Source organism: Acinonyx jubatus, chromosome E4 (genome assembly GCF_027475565.1).
Source record: "Acinonyx jubatus isolate Ajub_Pintada_27869175 chromosome E4, VMU_Ajub_asm_v1.0, whole genome shotgun sequence".
Classification (NCBI taxonomy): domain Eukaryota; kingdom Metazoa; phylum Chordata; class Mammalia; order Carnivora; family Felidae; genus Acinonyx; species Acinonyx jubatus.
Window position 1 is genome coordinate 24,360,990 of NC_069395.1, and position 20,218 is coordinate 24,381,207.

Below are 20,218 nucleotides of genomic sequence, written 5' to 3' on the forward strand. Positions count from 1 at the left end.
ATCAGTGGTGTCAACCCAGACCAGAGAAAACCTGAGGGTGCAAGTGGAGGAGGATGGGAGTGTGTCCCACGTGGGCTTCAGGACATTTAACCATCGATAGAGTCAACCCTCTGCTCTCCATAGCCACAAAGAAAACACACAACAAGCAGGATTTTAGGATAGACACCAAAAAGAACTTGTACATGATTAAAGTTGCAAGATTTTGGAACTGATGGCAGGGAACTCCCTGCCAGTTCAATGCACAGTCAATGTCCCCTTGGCTAGTGTGCCTTATGGGATGGAGCCTAAGGTTGTTTGGGTCTTTCCATTTTGTAGAAGGCTCTGAGAGGACAAGGACCCAAGACTGTCCTGGCCCATTCACTGAGTGAAGAGGATGAAGCATAGCACCTGACAAGGAGTCCAAGAAGGGTGTTAGTCCTGGCCCCACCTGGTCACACACGTGGCCTCGTGAAGTCCTCCCATCCCTCTGGGCCTCAGTTTCTCCATCTGTAAAGTGGGGCACCACACCAGATGGATCCCTTTCAGTTCTGACACTCTGCAAGAAGTAGGCTCCGTGTGTTTTCGGAGCAGCCACCCTGATGTATGGGGTGGCCCCAGTGTCCTAGGGGCCTGGAGCCTGCTGAACACGCAAGGAGAGCTCAGAGGCCAAACCCTAAACTGCCGCCACCTGTGGGCATTTGGAAACCTGGCGGGTGGAAGCCGGCCCCACTTCCAGGGTCAGACCCCAGACAGGAATGAAGAAGCAGATGGCAGGGATGGCCAGAGGGCCTGCCTTCACCGTCACCGGCCCTGCACCATCACATGCTGCCTTTTGTTGGACTAATGCAGAAAAATCTCAGGGTCAGGAGGCAAGAGATGTAGTTTCTAACCCCGGGTCCATCAAAAACTTGCTGCATGACCTTGGACAGGACCCCACCCCTCTAGGCTGCAGAATGTTAGACTGGGGTGGCAGGGTGCACCTTGCCAGGCACACAGGTGGGTTCTCCCTGAAGCCTCCAGGAGCCTCATTTGGACACAGAAAACCCAAGGAAATGCAACCTAACTGTGCTCAGGCAAGGGGGACAGTCCCTGGACAGCACGGCCTCACCTCCTGAAGCTGCCCAGTGGCCCTGTCTCTCAGAGGCACAGCTCCCCAGGCAGCTGCCATTTTCTGCAAGAGCCCAGGGCTCGGTCCCCTTTCTCTGCTGCAGTCTACCTTCAGATGCCTCCTTTCTGTGAAAGGGGAGGCTTTTCTCACTCCCCAATCTCCCACCAAAGGGGCTGGAGACAGGGACTCCTTGGAGGCTGGGCTAGTGACAACTCCCAGGTGGTGGCACCAGGAACAGCAGCGAGGCTTCCCATGGCTTGGTCCCAGCCAGGCTCGGGCCAGCAGCAGATACAGGTTGTTCTGACAAGGCTATTTATAGCCGCTGTCTTTACCTTGCCTGAATGGGGGCCCTAGTCTCTCAGCCACCGGGAAACACACAAACACTTTCCGTGGAGACAGGAAAGAGGAATCCCCTTAGGCGCTCAGAGGCGATCTCTGAGTCAGGAAAAAAGCATCATCTCTGGGAGTTAGAATGAGGTCGTGATTTGACAGATCTCTTTGAAACCTCTTTCCAAGAAGCAGGTTGAAGACAGAGCTGAAAATGTGATTAAAGGCAGAACAACACTTCGAAGGCTGAAAGAAGGAAACATTTGGATGAAGCTTCCTCAGTTCCTGAGTCAGTCACACGCCCCTTGACAGACGGCTCCCTTTTCAACCGGCGGGGCCACCCCAGGTCTTGCTGCCAGGCAGAGGGTGCCCTGTCCCTCCCCGGAGGGGACTGCACTGAAGGCAAGTCCAGGCTGAGGAGCCCTGCCCTTGGGTCACAGATCTCATACAGTGGCTCGGCAGGGGAGAGGCTAGGGAGTGGGGGTGCCTACAACCCCTTCCTTTTGGAAGTACTTCTCCATATCACCCTGTCCGGGGCTCACCCAGGAGTTTCTTAGAAGGGACTCCTGCCCCCCCGAGGGCTTCTGTGCTTGGGCAAAATGAGGCAGGGAGATATGCAGAGGCGTCATGATAGGGAATGGATTTAAGAACTAGACAGAGTAAAGAAAGAGCTGATGTGGGTGCCAAACCAAAGTATTTTCAGGACTGATGCTAGGAAGGAGTGTTGGGAGGCAGGGATGAGGACAGGAGGCTGTTTGGGCCAACGACCAAGTCACCCACCACCCCCAACCCCACCCCAGCATATTTCCGTGTATGGTATTTCTATCTCTCCCAAGAAATACCAGAAACGGCTACCTCCTTCATTTGTCAAGTAAAAGAAACCTCAGCTTTGCAGTGCCTCTTCCTCCACCCAATCATGCAAAAAGCCCACCTTCTGGGACCAAGGGCTTACAGCCTGGCTGGCAGTAAGCACAGCAGCTAAACTTTGTTTTAAAAACAGGAACCATTTCCTTCCCAGGCAGCAGCAAAACTCGCTCGAGCAATGGTTGTACCTCAGTTGCATATCAGAGTTACCTGGGGAGCTTTTGAAAATCCTGATGCCCAGGCTGTCCCCCAAGCCAATTAAGTCAGACTCTCCAGTTGTGGGCAGGTACCCACATTTTCTAAAGCTCCCAGTGTGTGGCTAAGGTTGAGAGCCACCGGTCTTAAAGACCCTAGACGGCTAGAGTACCTTCGGGGTGGGGGTTGGGGGGCAGTCCACACAATGAGGCAAGAACCCTAAAGAGAGAGCAAGACACCTCCCGTCTGCAACCACGCTGTTCTGCATGAGCCCTATCTACAGCTCTACCTGCTCCCGCCCCCAGCCCTCCAGAAACATCCCTGCTCTCCAGCCTCATAAAGGGGTGCCCCAGAAAGCAGGTGCTGGTTCCAGGGGCCTGTTTTAGTTGATTCCTTCGAACATTAAAATCAAAACCTTTCCTTTGGTTCTTGGGTATCCTCTCACAATTGAAAGGTCCAGTACATTTGTGTGATGTCAGAACCCAGCAAATGCAGGACCTACAGGCAAGATGAATTATTCACAAAGGAGGCCCCAGAGTCAGGCCTGGGGAAGTTTTTCGTGAATCTATCCATGTAAGACTGCTAAATTAATGATGAGCCTGCACACACCTGTGCAATTTAACAGCTCACTTCTGTCTACAAACAGTCTCTTTTAGGTAACTTCTCCAAAGGCTTGGCTTGGATCCCTCTCATCTAAATAACATAACAAATAAACAGAGCTCTGCCACCACTCCCACCAAGTATGTGGCAGATAAGTGATCTGTGGCAACTGGGAGGGTGTGGCCAGAGGCCTCAGGCATGCTGGGTGTCCAGAGTTGCTGCAAGAAGCACTAGGACCCCATTAGGAAACACATACACCCGCCCTTGAGGTTACCCCAAGCAAGCCAGTAAGTTAAAACGGTCGTAGGACAATGACGTAGAAGAGAAATTATAGTTTGCTTCTAAAAACTTGACGCACTTCTGCAAAGTTGCTAAAACTGTGTTTTAAGATGGTTCCTGGCTACCCACAATACGGAAGTTTCAACCTATGAATGTTTATCCTACCGGGTGCCATCCACTTTCCATCTAGAGCTTCAAAGCTCAGGTTTGGGGGGTTAAATGAAAAAAAAAAAAAAAAAAAGTAGTTGCCCTGTCACCCTCCCCAGGCACAGGTAAGCAGGCTGCCAGACCCTGAGCCAGGCGCTGTCCCCAAGTCGTAGAGAGCCATTTTGAAAAGGTCCAGGGACAGGAAATACTGAAAAGGGCAGTAAAAAGAGAACAGTGCTTGCTGGTGGTCCCCGAAGGGCTCCAGATCCAACCCTAGGTAGGCTCAGCAGACAAGTTCACGAGGGTCCCCAGGGCAACTGGCCACCGGCAGTGGTAACGCATGGCTTTGCCTGTCGGCCAGGATACAGGTTTCCCTTCCAGACCCGAGGTTATTTACCACCCCCCCCCCCGCCCCCGTCCCCCGTGAACGGCTCTTGCATTCGATCATTAGGTTTACCTTCGGAGTTTGTTTGGTCTGCACATTTCTGAAGAAGGTGGTCTTGGCAGTGAAGAAGCAATCCTCCAGTTCCTCCTCCAAGCTGCAGTACCCACTACTCATGCTGCTGTCCACCGTCATCTAGCCCGGAGCCCCGCGAGGCAGCGGGCGCGTGTGACCGGCCAGGCTCACGCGGCGGCCGAGGTTGGGGTTGGGGTCGGGGGTGGGGGTCCCCGCCCCGGGCCCCGCGGGGCGCGAGCTCCCAGCCCCGCCGGCGGGTGGGCGGTCACGGGGCCAGGCGCACCCGGCGCCGGCCGCCTGGGCTCTCAGCCCGGGCCCGAGCGGCTGGGACTGCGGCGTAACCTGCGCGCTTCCCCGCGCGCCGCCGGCGCTGCAAGCTCCGGGGTGGGACGTGGGCGCCCGCCTCGCGCGCCGCGCTCGCCGGCTCACTCGGCATCTGCGGTTTCGTCCCCTCCGCCCCCCGCGCGGAGCGCCATCTCGACACCTCCTCCCCCTGCCCGCGCCTTTCCTGCCGCTCGCCCTGCGCGCGGAGAAGTCGGAAGCCACTTCCTCTCGCAAGGTTCCCCAAAGCCCTGCTCGGCTGTCGCGGCGCCCCTCCCCCGCCCGCGCTCCCCCCCACCCCCACCCCACCCCGCGCCTCCCGCCTCACTGGGTGGCGCTGGATCCCGGGGCCAGGTGGACCTGGGGCACCAGAGGTCAGGTCAAGGATGCGGGGAAGGAACAGACCAGGACGCACCCGAGGGAGACACTTCCCTAGGTCTTTTCTTCATCCTTCTGGGAACAGCTCATTCTCATCACCCATGATGGCTCATGTTCACGGAGTAGAGTGTGCTATAGGGTCGTCAGCGTCTCTCCTCCCTTCCCTCCCCCCCCCTCCGTCCACCTCCTCATCCCACTCTCACAGCCCCCATTCACTGGGCGAAGGAGCCCGGTCAATCAGAGTGGTTAGAGAAGTAACCGGAGAAGAAGAAAATCAATATCTGTTCTGTCTGCAGAAGCAGCAATATTTTAACTTGGAGACGCCAGAAGAAACTGCAGGGGCCCCACAAGCATATGCAAATCATATGCAAAGTTATGGCAACCTGGAGAGCAAGCCTCCCCTTCCACCCACACGCAGAACTTGGCCCTCAGGAAGACTCAGGATATCAAAGGAGTCTGCAGCCACCACCCAGGTTATTTGTGCACTTTCCTGACACTCTGGCAAGAGGGGTCTTTGCCAGTTCTTGTCATTCCCATCAAAGATGGCCCACGTTGCGGCGCCTGGGGGGCTCAGTCCCTTAAATGTTAGACTTCCGGTCATGATCTCATGGTTCCTGACCTCCAGCCCTGCATCTGACAGTGCGCAGTCTGCTTGGGATTCTCTCTCTCTCCCTCCCTCTCTCTGTCCCTCCCCTTCTCTCTCTCTCTCCCAAAATAAATAATAAACTTTGAAAATATATATATATTTAAAAAAAATAGATGGCCGTGTACATTTCCCCATCAGACTAGATGAAGGGGACATCTTCCTTGACTAGGGCTTAACCCCAAAGCAATTAGGGCAACACCCCCATTATGCCTCAGACCACGTTTGTACAGCAATAGTTCGAAGTACCATTGCTTGAATAACTCCTACGTGTGCCAGGCCATTTACATGCAGTCTGCCATTTAACTTGCCCAACAGCCTTGAGGTAGAGATTATTATTCCCATTTTATGGATGAGGAAACTGAGGTTCAGAGTCACACAAGTAGGATATTTGTGCTGGTCCTCAGACCCAGGCCTATGCAACTCTAGGGCCCATGCTCTTAGCCGTTGTGATCTACAGCTTCTCAGCAGAAATGGGACTGTTCTGGTGTGCGTCTTGCCATCTTTCTGTATAATGCGGCCTGGAGTCCCAGGAAAGGAAAACAAAGCCTTCAGAGCCTGGAATGCTGGGGGCACCGTGCTGATGGAGTCTGATGGCCTGTGGACCCCAGAGCACCCTGAGAGTGGCTGAGAGGAGTTAACAGGATGCTCTGCAGGTAGGTTCACCTGGCTCTCCCTGCAGTTTGGAAACAGCCAGTCCTAGGGAAGCACACCGGCTGGAGGGATAGACTCAGCCCCCAGATACCAAGCTGCCAACTCCTTTTTCAGCTCTCGTTATTTTTATGAGGAGTCCTCTCCCTCCCCCACCTTAGCCAAATCTGTCAGTGCTCAGGAGGGTTTCACACTGCAGCCCAATCTGGCTCCATCGTCCCACACAGTCTTCTTCCCAGAAGCCTATGAGTGCCTGGCAGGTCCAAACATGAGATAGCTGAGAGCTGGCACCCCCGGCCGGCCGCCTTGGGCTCAGGAGAAGGGTCAATACCCGTAACTGCCACCTTAACAGGGAGATAATAAGTGCAAGCAAGCAGCTGGGGATGGGGGCTCGAGTGAGCTACAAGGTGTTTTGGGGAAAGAGCTGACATTTAATAGGGTTGAAGGTAGGTTCTGGCATTATCTGGAACAATCTTTTCTTCAACTGAGTATTTTATTTTTATTTTTTTAATGTATTTATTTTTGAGAGAGCACGAGTTGGGGAGGGGCAGAGGGGGCGGGGGATAGAGGATCCGAAGCAGACTCAGCGCTGACAGCAGAGAGCCTGATACAGGGCTTGAACTCACAAACCGTGAGATCACGACCCGAGCCAAAGGTGGACGTTCAAACGACTGAGCCACCCAGGTGCCCCTTCAACTGAGTATTTTAGAGGCTTTTTACTTACTTATTTTTGTTGGAAGGAAGATTCCCCAGAGACAGTGGTTCAGGCAAAGGAATCTGGTATTGGCCTCACCAGTGCCTCCAGGTCCAGTGCCAGAATGAGGAACGCTGCAGAGAGGGGGGCTCTGCATGATCCGTGGGCCATCAGTAGCCTACCTGCTTTGTCCAGCCAGCAAAGAAACACACTTTTCTTTATGAAAGGAACCTTCTTGCTCAGTGGGAATCCAGTACTTAAGAAAACACAAGCCCCAGGTTCTTTGGGGGCCGCACTGTGTCCTTGGAGTCACGCAGAGACCTCTGGAAAGCAACTGCGATGCTACACATTCAAAATGCGCAATCTTAAGACACAGCTAGTAACAGCCTCTTTAAACGTCAAGCCAAAGTACCCCAGGAGTCGGCATGAGTCTCCCCTTGTGAGCAACGCACTAGCTGCCAGACGTGCTTAGGAAAAGTCCGAAGTGATTTTGTGTTCTTTTAGGGTGCTATTCTATGCTGTTCCAAATATTAAGAAAAACTGGTGTCTGAAAAGGCTTCTCAAAGCCTTTTTACCATTCATTACTTGGGCGGCTCTAGAATCTTGAAAGCAGGTATTAGACCCATTTTATAGACAGGAAAGTGAGGGAAGTAGCATGTTCCATCACAGCTCATACCTTCAAAGTCTCCTACCTCCTAGTTAGTGTCTTTCTCCACCCTGCTCCACCTGTCAGTGACTCTAGGCCTGGAAGAGAGTCATGAATAAAGAAGTCAGCAACACAGAGACTGTGTTGTTGAGGACCCTGGGACTTTCTTCTGAAAGCTGCAAAGATCAAATATAATAGAATAAATTGGCCAGCCTCCAGGAGGAAAAATCTAGACTGAAGCTCCAGGGACCCTTAGAAACGAAGATTGGATTCCCTTCAGTGTCTAATGACCCTGTCAGCACCTCTTCCCTATGAATAACCAACAGCAGTGACAACCTGACCAGAGGAGGAGAAGGGGGCAGGGGAATGGAAGAGCCTGAGCAGTAGCTTTTTAAGTCTCTGGGGTGAACACACAAAGGACAGGAACTGGCTGCTCTTGTCTCTGGACCCAGAAAGAGGGGTCTGGACCTTAGGTTGCAGGCTCTGGAGCCTTAAATCCATGGCATCGTGCTGGGGTTCAGAAAGGCCAAAGTGAAATGGTAAAATGGGTGACTTTCCTGCCTCAAAGTGTCAGATGATGAAAGACACTATTTTAAGCTTTCTTCCTTTCTCAGATGTGCTCCTGGCATGTGCCCAGATCCCCCTCATTGGATCCACTGCGTGGCTCTGTGTGTTCCAGAAAAGCTGTATCACAAGACTGGAAGTCAGGAGCTCTATGCTACCCCAGCTCAACTCCAGCTTGATATGGCATCTGGAGCAGCTTTGGACCTCAGGATTCTTCACCTGTCCCACTGAAGGGTGTCGGGGTAGAGATCAGATCTGGGGCCTTATGACCTGCCGACATATTCAGAGACTTAAAACCAGGGTCAGGTACCTGCCACCCGACCCCTGAGACATATTTTGAGATTATTATTAGCCAGTATGTGCAGGCACTGTGCCACTAACTGTATGTGCATCATTTCATTTAGTCCCTACAACAAACTGATGAGGAAGCTACACTTATTATCTCTATTTCCAGAGAGGAAAAGGAGGTTCAGGCAGGTTAAGTAATTTGCACATAATCATACTAATTAATGGCGAAGCCAAATCCACCCGGCTTGTCTGACTTCAGAATCAAGGTCTGGGACACCCTATAGTAGTATAAAGTGTTTACCCTTGTGATTGCTCTCGTAATAGCCATCCTGCCCGAAATCATAGCCCATCACAAGCCAGGAACTACTTTCCCAGTCCGCCTCTGCCCCCATCTTCCCTTTAGCTTGTTGAGGTTTCTCAGGGCCCAGCCACTGACCGTCTTCTCTTCCACCCCTGCTCCCATAAGCCTGTATTCTCCCTGGGAGCTTAGTCTCACCTGTGCCAATGGTGTCAACTATCCCTCACAGACTCGTGTCTCAGAATTCTCACCCTCCAGGTAGCTCCCGGTGGCAAGATGCAACAGCTCACGGAATACCCAGCCCTTCCCTTGGAGCCTCACTGGTGATGGGCCCCAAATTAAGCTTATTATTCCCTGCCTCTCCCTCCACCTGCTCCTTCACATTTCCTAGCTCAATGAATACCATTAATGTAGATTATTGCAAAGCCTTCCAGTAGTTTCCTTTGTTTCCATCTCTGCCGTCTCCAAGCTTCCCGTACCCTTATCGCCAAGGTCACCGTTCTTTTTTTTTTTTTAATATTTATTTATTTATTTATAAACTTTTTAAAACTTTTATTTATTCTTGAGAGAGAGAGACAAAGAGAGAGAGAGAGTGGAGGAGGGGCAGAGAGAGAAGGAGACACGGAATCCAAAGCAGGCTTCAGGCTCTGAGCTGTCTGCACAGAGCCCATGCAGGGCTCAAACTCACGAGCTGCAAAATGATGACCTAAGCAGAAGCCAGACACTTAATGAACTGAGCCACCTCGGAGCCCCTATTGTTTATACATTTTGGAAAGAAAAAGCATGAGCAGTGGTGAGGCAGAGAGAGGGAGACAGAGAATCCCAAGCGGGTTCTGCACTATCAGCACAGACCCCTACATGGGGCCTGATCCCATGAACCGTGAGATCATAACCTGAGCCAGAATCAAGAGTTGACACCTAACTGACTGAGCCACCCAGGTGTCTCCAAAGTCACCCTTCTATACGAAGGTCTAATCATGACTGTTCTATCACAAAACCTTTTATTCAAATTTCAACTAATAGTTATTGAATAACTATTACTATAGTATACTAGACTATACTGTACTATCACTGTACTATAATTATTACTATGCTATAATTATTATTATGTGTTGAGCTCTAATTGCTGATTCTTTCATCCATTCATTTAAGAAATATTTACTGGGCAGGGGCGCCTGGGTAGCTCAGTTGGTTAAGCGTTAGCCTTTGGCTGAGGTCATTGTGGGTTTGAGCCCCGAGTCAGGCTCTCTGCTATCAACATGGAGCCTGCTTTAGATCCTCTGTCCCCCTCTCTCTCTGCCCCTCCCCCCACCTCTGTCTCTCTCTCCCTCTCTCACTCTCTCTCTCTCAAAAATTAATAAACTTAAAAGAAAAAGGAATATTTACTGGGTACCTTCTACATGGCAAGTACCAGACCAGGAGTTGAGATTCAGGCCTGGATTAAACATAGTCTCTGCCTTGTCACCATGCACAGTCTAGTAGAACAACATGAAATAAGAAGTTATATTAGAGTTATCAAGCTCTTATACATTTCATATTCTCACTTGATCGGCACAACCCTGCGAGGAAGTATTTTGCAGAGGAATAAACTGAGGCTCAGCGTGGTTAGTTTGCCCTAGTCACAGAGCAAGTAAATGGTAGAATCTGATTTACAGTCCAGACCCTCTGTATCTGACAATTTTCCATTACAATTGTCCTTCCTCCAACGACTCTCACTCCCCACTGCCTACAATAATGTTCCAAACTGCACCCTCCAAGTCGGTCCTTCAAGGCCCTTCACAGCACATGCCCAGCAGGCAGTTCATACCCATCTCCAGCTAGCATAGAGCATCCCTCATTGCAGCCGCACAAAGTTTGATTCATGCTCCCAGCAGCTTCCCTGCCCTCTTGTGGTTTGTTCTACTGCTTTCTCTGCCTGTCAAAATCTAATGTCCTCCCCTCTTCCTGACACATATTTACCAGTAACGACCAGACCTCCCACACCTTCCCCATGCTTTTCAGAAGCAGCCTTTCCCAGATGCCCTCTCTGGCTTGAATCTTAAGAATGCCATCCTCCATCCTGAGAGTAGCATTTTACAGTATTAAACCAGCCGTGCAGAGCAGAGAGCTCTATTTCTCCTCAGGCGACTTCCTGTCATAAAAGGTAAGTGGTTACATACCATTTAGGTTAGGCTCACAGGAGATTCACTGTCTCGAGGGTTCTAGCCCACACAGCACTTCTGTTGCTTGGCTAACAGCTTTGATAGGGCCCTTGCATTTAAAAACACTGGACACAGTTAAGTCAGGGATACCAAGAGGCACAGGTCCTGAAGAGCTCATGTCAGGTCCGAGTCAGACACAGGGAGTCTACCTTCTAGTTGTCCTCCTTTGATGAGACTAGAAAATCACAAAAGGTGTTTCTGATCAACAACCCTGCCCCCCACCTGCCCCTCTCCAGGCAAGACCAGTCCTCCATTAGCCAGGGCAATGTGGTCACCAGGGTCAGACACAAACAACTCCTGCACTGTGACACGTAGAAAGAGGCCTCGCTGCCTCCTCAGAGACTCAGGACTGACCTGGCCCACCCAGAGGCCATCTCAGGCAGCCACAGTCGGTCGAGCTGTGAGGAACACAGGGAAATGTCTCTAGTACCTAAGGATTTCTAGAGAAATAGGTACTAGAGCTGTGTCCCTCCTCAGAGCCAGGATCTCAGGTGCCTCCTGGTTGGGAAGGCTTTCAGCTCTGCCTGATCAGAAACAAGCCCCATGGGTTGGACTGAGCTGGTCAGATAGGCCTTGGGGCGGCTCCTGTGAGAGGCAGCTGCCTAGTGGAAATGAATCACTGACAGCTTTGGCTAACACTTCTGGCTTCTAGAGCATTGAAGGAAATCTGTGGAGGGTGGAGCAGCTGTCCCAAATGTAGCCAGAGTGGAGCAGGACAGCTGGAGACTGGCTTTGGCACATGTGGGTGGGCTGGCAACAAATGAAATAAAATGGAAACATAAAATATATTCAATTTTCCAAAATAAGGCAGGGAAAAAAGAGGAACAAAGAACAGAAAGGACAGATAGGAAAAAATAGAAACATGATAGACTTAAAATCTAATTATATCGATAATCACATTAAATGCAAATGATCTAAATAACCCAATTAAAGGGCAGAGATTATCCAATTGGATTTAAAAAAAAAACAAGATCCAACAATTTGCTGTCTACAGGAAATGACTTTTAACTATAAAGACACAAATAGCCTAAAAGTAAAAGGATGGATTAATAAGTATCATGCTCATGGTAATCAAAAGAAAGCTGGAGTGGCTATATTATTATTGGACAAAGTAGATTTCAGAGCAAAGAATATTACCAGGGATAAAGAAGGTTATTTCTTAATGATAAGGGGTCAATTCATCTAGAGAACATACTAATCCTAAATGTCTAAGCACAATAATGGAGCTTCAAAATTCAGAAAGATAGAACCATAAGGAGAAATAGGGTAATACACAATTATAATTGGATATTTCAGTATTTCTCTCTCAATAACTGATAAAACAAGTAGAAAGAACACATGATATACCTCAACAAATGTTAACTACTGTTGTTATCAGTCACAATTAAATGCGATAAACCTTTGTCCAGCATTTTGGAGGAGACCTAGGACCCAGAATCCACTGAGAAAGGTGCAGGTGTGTGTCAGTGTGTGTTAGGGAGCCTGAGCAGGGACAGACCCCGCCCCCAGGCTCTCCCCGTCTTGCGGCTGGCTCCCCCGTGTGGTAGTTCTGGGTTCAGCATGTGGCTGTTGGGCTCAGGGTTGGGGCAGGCCAGCGTTCTGGAAAGGCAGAGCCCTGGGTAGACAGACAGCAGCGTGCCTGCTGTGGGAGGGAGCATGGGGCCAGGAGCCAGGAAACTCAGCTTTCCATGCCAGCTGAGTCACCTCGCATGGCTGCAGGGGCTGAGGGAGGCCATTCCAGCAGAGGCCCCGCTAAGGAGTGACAGTAGAGGGTGGGAGGTAAGGGTGCGGCAGAAAGGTATCAGCCAGCAACCTGTGGGGCTGATCCACCCTGGAGCTATGGAAGCCATCTATCTGTCCCATTGGTGAGTGGGGACAGGGTCTTGGTCTTCCCATCTACAGAGGGGAGCCATACCTTGGGCCACAGGGGAGAGGACAATCACCAATCTTATAGCAAAAAGTGCCTGCCAGACCACAGTCATAGTGTCTCGGTTTCATGTCCAGGACCGTGGCCCATCTTTCTGGTATTTTGGAGAGTTGGCAGAGCCAGACCACGAAGGATTTCTGTGCTTGTCCAGATTTGGATTGATTTTGAGAGCCATGGGAAGCCACTGCAGGTTTTCATCACAGGGATGATGGGATAAAAAATCCAGGAGGGCCATTGGAGGCAACAGAGACAGAGACTCCTACTCCCCACCCCCGCAAGGTGAAATCTCTCCCATGGATTGCCGGGAAGCCTCCAAGCCCTTGCTCTGCACTAACACACACACACACACAATACAAATAGGCTTGCCCTGTATGGACCATGGAGTGACTTACCTCCACTCTGCACTATTCCCTACGGTAAGTACATAAGGATCCATTCCTCCTTTGTTTCTTTTTTTTTTTTTTAATGTTTATTCAGTTTTGAGAGACAGAGAGCAAGCAGGGGTGGGGCAGAGAGAGGGAGACAGAATCCAAAGCAGGCTCCAGGCTCCTAGCTGTCATCACAGAGCCTGACGTGGGGCTCAAATTCACGAGCTGTGAGATCATGACCTGAGCTGAAGTCAGACGCTTAACCGACTGAGCCACTCAGGCGCCCCTCCTTTGTTTCTTTTAAATTTTTTTTTCAAGTTTATTTATTTTCAGAGAGAGAGGGAGGGAGGGGCAGTGAGAGGGGGAAAGAGAGAATCCCAAGCAGGCTCCACCGTCAGCCTGATGTGGGGCTTGAACTCATGAACCGTAAGATCATGACCTGAGCCGAGATCAAGAGTCAAACGCTTAACCGACTGAGCTGCCCAGGCGCTCCCACCTCCCATCTCTCCTTTGGCTGAGTGCCTTAGCACTGGCTCAGATGGCTGGAATTTTCTTCCCAGCTGCCCAGGTTCTCTCCACGGTCACAGCCTCCCTTAGGCAGGGGCCAGACCCAGTGCACTGGTAATCGAAGCACTCACTGGATGACCTAAGAGACTAGCTTCTGTAGGCAGCATTTCCCACTGACGGCACCTAAAAGGATTTTAGAGCAGTGCCTGGCTCAGTAAATACGTGTGGAAGGAATCTAAGGCAGTCCTTGGAAACACGTTGTTCTTTCAATTTTAGAGATTAAGAATTAATTGAATATGTGTCAGGGAAAAAATCCTCAGGACATCAAACCAGTGGTTCAAGGATTTTTAAATTTTCCTTGAACACACGTTTTATTTAAGTTTGATAAAATGAACGTATTTAAAGAGAAATATTAAGGAAATCGTAGCACAGGAGGAACATGGGGATGGCCAGACTCCCACGTGTGGAAAGTGCCTGAGTGAGGGCCAGGCCGGGCTGTGTGCAGCCAGGAGCGGGAGGCTGGTTTCTGGGTGCTCCTGGCTCCTAGCTCCCGAAAGGGCAGGGGGAGGGGAAGGACCCTGGGAGCAGCAGGTGTAAACAGCTTCAGTGCCCGGCTGTGAGTGACCTGAGTGGAAGGAAGATCGCTTATGGTTTTGCTTGTCACCTGCGCATTCCATGCACCAACACAAGTGGCACCAGAAGGCCACGGAGGCAGAGCTGCGAGGCGTCCCCTGGGCTACAGTGGGTTATGATGAGAATCAACAGTTGGGGCAAGAACTTCCACCCTCGGGGTCTGCTTCCGCAAAGGCAATGAAAGGCCTGGACCAAACTGGCAAACTCGAGCTCCATTGCGAGGGCACCGGGGCGTCCCTGAGGGTTTTTTGGGGTTTTTTTCATCACAGAGTGACATCTAGGAATAAAGACCACCTGAAGCATAAAGTAATCAGGGCCTAGTAAAGGAACTGCAGCCATGCTGGCAATTTCTTGTGGTCTTTGGCCAATGCCAGCCATGTTCTCTGGGAATCAGGGTGAAACTGAAGAAGGGACCTGGGGTGGACATGAAGGGGATTCGCTAGGTCAACAAGAAGTGCCCAGGGAAAAAGTCACATATCACAGACGTCAGAGATCTCCAAGGAGAGATTCTAAAACACTAGTTTTGGGGCACTTGGGTGGTTCAGTCCATTGAACGTCTGACTCTTGATTTTAGCTCAGGGTATGATCTCATGGTCGTGGGATGGAGCCTCACATCTGACTCAGTGCTGAGCGCACAGCCTGCTTGAAACTCTCTCTGCCTCTCCTTCTGAACCTCCCCTGCTTGCACCCAGTCTCTCAAAAAAAAAAAAAATAATAATAGGGGCACCTGGGTGGCTCAGTCGGTTAAGCGTCCAACTTTGGCTCAGGTCATGATCTCATGATTCATGAGTTTGAGCCCGTGTCTGGCTCTGTGCTGACAGCTGAGAGCCTAGGGCCTGTTTCGGATTCTGTGTCTCCCTCTCTCTCTATGCCTCCCCTGTTCGAGCTCTGTCTTTGTCTCTCAAAAATAAAATAAAAGTACTAGGTTTGTGGTGGAGAAAGAACAGGTGGGCACCTTTCCTCCATTTCTCCACTTGGGAGAGTCAAGCACAACTCACAGGGCCTGTTAAGTTTGCAGCTGGGGGTTCTGAGTCCATCTCTGCCCCCTCACACACCTACCCCTCTTCCTCCCTCCCTGTCTGCCTCTGGCATGGCAGACAGAAGACAGCCAGAACCTTGGGATTACTGCTTTTCAAAGGTGGAGGCCAGATACTTGTCTACAGGATGATCCCAACCATGTTTTGAAAAATGGATGAATATACAGGAAGAAAATGTAAAAATGTTAACTCACAGTGGTTCCTTCCAGACAGAAGGAAATCGATAATTTTCTTTTCCTTAAAGAGTTGCAAGGAGAAATGCCACCAAGCTGAGACCTCCCAGCAGCCATATGCCCCCAAACTAGCTGAGCTCAGACCAGGCCACAACAAAGCCTCCCAGGAAGACGGCACTGGCACATGAAGCTAGCTCTGCCCAGGTGACCACGTCAAGGTGAAAGAAAGCTCCATGCTGGTATTTAACTGAAAATCAAGCCAAGGCGGAAATCAGCATAAACAAGCCTTTTAGAAAAGGGGAGCGAGCCTGGAGCAGGGCCCAGGTTTTATTGATAGAAGGCTAGGTCCTGCCCTGGCTGTGCTGAAGCATGCAGTCGGGCCTGTCCAAGGCAAACATAACAGCCGACCCAGCTGGCCGGGAGCAAACCCCACTCCAGACTGTTTGCTGGCTGGGGGGCCGTTCAGCACCCACGGGGGACCCTTGGACCCTTCTGTGTGGTTCTGTGCGGCTCCTTCTCTATTTTACTGGCGGATGTATTCTAGACATTGGTGGATGAGTCTAGACTCAGCCTTGATGCAGTTTGCCACATGGTTCTGAGGTTGACTCCTCTTTCCAGCAGAGGAAAGAGGGGGCCACTCTGCTTCCGAAAACTCAGACTTGGAAGCCCCTGTTTGCTGTTGACGCCCTGAGGGGGAGACAAGATACACAGCGAACTCCAGGGCCTGCCCACCACACTTGGGAGCTAGCTAAACTGTTCCAGGGAAGGGTTTCTAGACCTCCCCTGGGCCAGATAATTCTTTGCTGTGGGGGCCTGTCTTGTGTAATGTAGGGTGTTTAGCAGCATCCCTGGCTTCTCCCCCTAGATGCCAGTAGCATCACCCCAGCTGGGACAACCAAAAATATCTCCAGAAACTGCCATTTCTAGGAAATGCTGCTGCAGGGTGTGCTCTGTAACCCCCCTCCTCCATCTCATAAGGAAAACCTTAGGCAAAATTCTGCATCATTTGGCAGGGTTTTGGAGGTCTGACTCGCCCCTCCTTCCTCCTCACCCCTCGTGGGGCATCAAGGCCTGGTTACATTCAGGCCGCACTAGAAACAGTTCCTATTCCAAAATGTGTGGAGGATGTACAGAATTTTTGTAAACATGTACCTTAGAACCCATTTGGTCTCGTTCTTATAGAAACATACATCATGTTTGCTTTCTAGCAATGCTTTCCCAATGGGAGAGAAGGGGTGGGGGAACAGCAGGAAGGCTGGTAACACCCACAGGCAGATCAGGTGACTAATCATGGCCAGAAAATGCCTGTGGATGGCTAGTCTCAGGAGCTGGGGCCCACTTGGGATTCCCCCGGGGCCACTAGTGTTCTCTCCAGGAAGTAACCAGTCATTCGGCACCTGTGTTGTCTCTCACAGCACCCTGGGCTTATTTGTTTGAAATCTCACTCCCCTCCTCTACCACAAGCACAGGGAGGGCAGGCACCGTGTCTGTTTGCTTCATCACTAAGTCCTTGGCATTCCTGGGCCTGGCACATGGTCAACCCTAAAAACCTATTTCTTAAATGAATAGATGAACGATATCTGGGAACACTCCATACTTCCTTGACCAGCAACTCATACATTAAGGATCAGATCAAACGTCCCTGATATCTCCCAACAGAAACAATTGCTTTGCATTCTCAAAACACTTGATTCGTGCTTCTTTTATTGCAACATGCATCACAGTACATACTCTTGGGTTGTATTCTGTGTCCCCTGCCAGAATGTAAGGTCTCTGGGGACAAGCACTGTGAAGCACTATTTATTATCCCCACTCTCACCAGTGCTTGGCACACAATGGATACTCAATGAGGGCTCGTTCAATGCAAGAACCAAAAAATCTTGTCCTGTCTCCATTCCAAATCCTAGACATCAAAGTTTGGATGCATCCTGACTCAAGAGCATTGGCTAAACCCATGAACCAGAGGCTGCTTTGGACATCGATTTCCTGGTTCTTGAACACAAAGCAAGAATATCCGCCCAGCCCTTCTAAAGTTATATCTAGGTTAGCAGGCTGACCACAGGGAGGATGATATCCTGGAGGAGCCTCAGCCCCAAAATCCCCACTGCCCCAGGGCTATGAGGCTTCAAAGGACCTTCAGGAGCCTTCTCTCCTTCCTGCCCTCATCTATACCCACACCTCTAGCTTGAAGCCCTCGGCCAAAGCAGGCTCTGTGCTTGGAGAGCACTGAAGAGCACTTCTGAGTGTCTACACAGTTCTCTGTGTCACTGTTCCTGTTCCATCATCCCAGGCCCTTGGAAAGGGGTGTGTCTGGCCAGGAGGAGACCCCAACATCCAGCACGCGTGCGGTATTCATGCCACCTCCTGCTGACCAGAGCTCCCGGGCAAAGAAAGTGGAGTCTAGGACACCAGAGGAAGCTGTTCCCAGCCCGGTCCCTGAGCTTTGCTGCCTACCTGGCTGAAGACTGGAGTGAGGGTGCTTTCTGGAGAGGGTCTGTCCTGGGATGGGCCTCCCTGCTGACTGCAGTCCAGCTGGATCAGATGGCGGCACTCCGGGTGGCAGGTGAATTTACAGTCTGGAGGGAAAGAAGCACCAGGGGATTAGGAGTCAGGCAGGATTCTATCCACTTCCACCCGGAGAAATACCCTGGGAGATGGCGTTTCGCTCCAGGAAGGAAAACCGTGAAGGAGAGAAGTGGAGCGTGGGAGGACACCTCGGTGCCACAGGGAATGGCTGGTGACGGGTAATGCGTGTTTTACGCGTTTGCAAACTGTTCTCACCACCGTTATTTTGTGTGACCTTGCAATCATTATTATTGCCACTTTACAGACAGGAAATTGGGATCTAGGGACCTTAGTGACTTTCTCAAGGTCAAGTCATCTGACTTCAGGCTGGTGCTCTTTCTACTGATTGACATCAATCACCAGGGGTCACAGATCCCTGGAGAAAGACTTCACTTTTCCGGGCCTCATTTTGCCAGCCTGTAGGATACAGGTAATAGCTTCCCTGCCTGGTGCACAAGGAAGTTCATAGTCATATGGGAGAACAGGTCTTAACAAATTAAAAGTGCCTCCAGGGACAAAGGCGTTATCCTCAACAGGAAGGACTGTTACCTGTCTCTGACCCTGCCCCAACCAGAAATGCGGAGGCGGCTTCTCTAACCCAGCTTAAAAGGCCCACAGACAACATCCCAAATCAGGTGCTTCATGGGAAAGCATATGTTTCTTTTTTTTTTTTTTAATGTTTTATTTATTTCTGAGAGAGAGAGAGACAGAGCACGAGCGGGGGAGGCACAGAGAGAGAGGGAGACACAGAATCTGAAACAGGGTCCTGGTTCTGAGCTGTCAGCACAAAGCCCAACGCGGGGCTCCAACTCACAAACCTTGAGATCGTGACCTGAGCCGAAGTCAGACGCTCAACCAGCTGAGCCCCCCAGGCGCCCTGGGAAAGCATACATTTCATAGACAATGTTCATTTCCATGGAAGCAGGACTAAATCTCCAGGGTTGTACAGAACTACTTTAGCAGTGGGGAGACTGAGGTTCAGAGAGGTGAAGTGAGTTTGCCCAGTGACACACGGCTCAGCAGCAGGGCCAGTGCTGCCAGCACTTCCCCGGGTGGGCGGGGCTCTGCAGCCTCTTCAGCAGGAGGCCAGGCAAGGGAAGGAGAGCACCACAGAGGATGGCAGTGAAGTAAAGAAACCCACGCAAGTCCATCAGCAGGCGAAATGCCCAGATTTGGTCAGGTTTGAGGTGCGGTTCCTGCACACAGCTTCTGGGCCAGCTGGGGTCACCTGTCCCGGAGGTGCCACAGCTCGGCCCGAAGACCCAGCCCAGGCAGGGTGCAGAGTCTCTCTTGAGAAGGCTGACTTCCTGAATGCGAGGCCAGGTGTGTGGGGATAGGCTGATCTGGACAGGATCTGTGGTAGGGGACACGATAGCCTGCACTTGTTTGGACAATCTGGGGACTGGGGGACACTGTTTGGACAATCTGGGGACTGGGCTGACAGGAACTCAGGCTCCTGACATTCTTTTCCTTATTTGTAACAAGATCCAAAAATCCAGCACATGTGGATTCTTTTTTTTTTATTAATTAATTTATTTTGAGAGAGAGAAAGAGTGTGTGTGAGGGGCAGAAGAGCGGGGGGCGGGGGGGAGAGAATCCCAAGCAGGATCCACACTGTTAGCACAGAGCTCAATGTGGGGCTTGAACTCATGAACCCATGAGATCATGACCTGAGCCAATATCAAGTGTGTAATTGGATGCTTAACCTACTGAGCTACCCAGGCATCCCCCATCTTGGGCCCAGGGTGAGTCTGTTCTTCTCCCACTCTTTTGGGGGTTTTGGAGTGAGACTTCCACTCTCCGCAGATGCCCTCTTCCTTTACACCCCCAAAGATGAGCACCTGACACAGGTTTTGCCACTAATGTCTGCAGGGGAGCATTCTCAGAAATGTGGGGACACACAGAGATTCTGGAACCCTGAGACCATCTGACTCAATCAGTGGTCTCAAGCTCTCAGCCACCATTCTGGAATAGCGTTTAGAAGCTCTCTTGCTTATCCCCCTCATGCCCGAATGCCACCAATATCCCCTCCTTCAGACCCTGCCCTTGTCCAGGCCTTCCCGACTCTCCTCCTTACAAGCCATCCCCTCACCTGGAGACAGAATGGTGAAGCCATTGTCTGAGGTATGAACCCTACACTTCCAAGTGCCCACATGTGTTTCTGGGCCCCCCAGTAGGAGATCTCTGCCCCACACAGGGATGGCCTCACTCTTAGTGGGGTGAAGGGCACAGGGGGATATGCAGGCCAAGTCTCCCCTGCCCACAGTGCCCAGAAATGCCGGGGCCTTGATAAGGCAGCACCGAGGCCAGAGTCCACACAGAGAAGCATTGTTCCAAGACTCTGCTCCGGGAACACACCTGTACAGCT

At 51.0% G+C, this 20,218-nt stretch overlaps 1 protein-coding gene across 3 annotated transcripts in view; it reads right to left on the reverse strand.

The window, feature by feature from the left end:
- The window catches only part of RASSF5 (Ras association domain family member 5), a 71,697-nt gene that overhangs the window by 29,912 nt on the left and 21,567 nt on the right, over positions 1 to 20,218 (reverse strand). For 2 of the 3 annotated variants that reach the window (XM_027074924.2, XM_015069902.3), the window contains exon 2: positions 17,740 to 17,861. In XM_027074924.2, the coding sequence (XP_026930725.1) occupies positions 17,740 to 17,861 (122 nt within the window). Of the gene's footprint in view, positions 1 to 3,956; positions 4,522 to 17,739; positions 17,862 to 20,218 lie in introns of those variants that run through there. The other variant, XM_027074925.2, reaches the window with a different exon arrangement.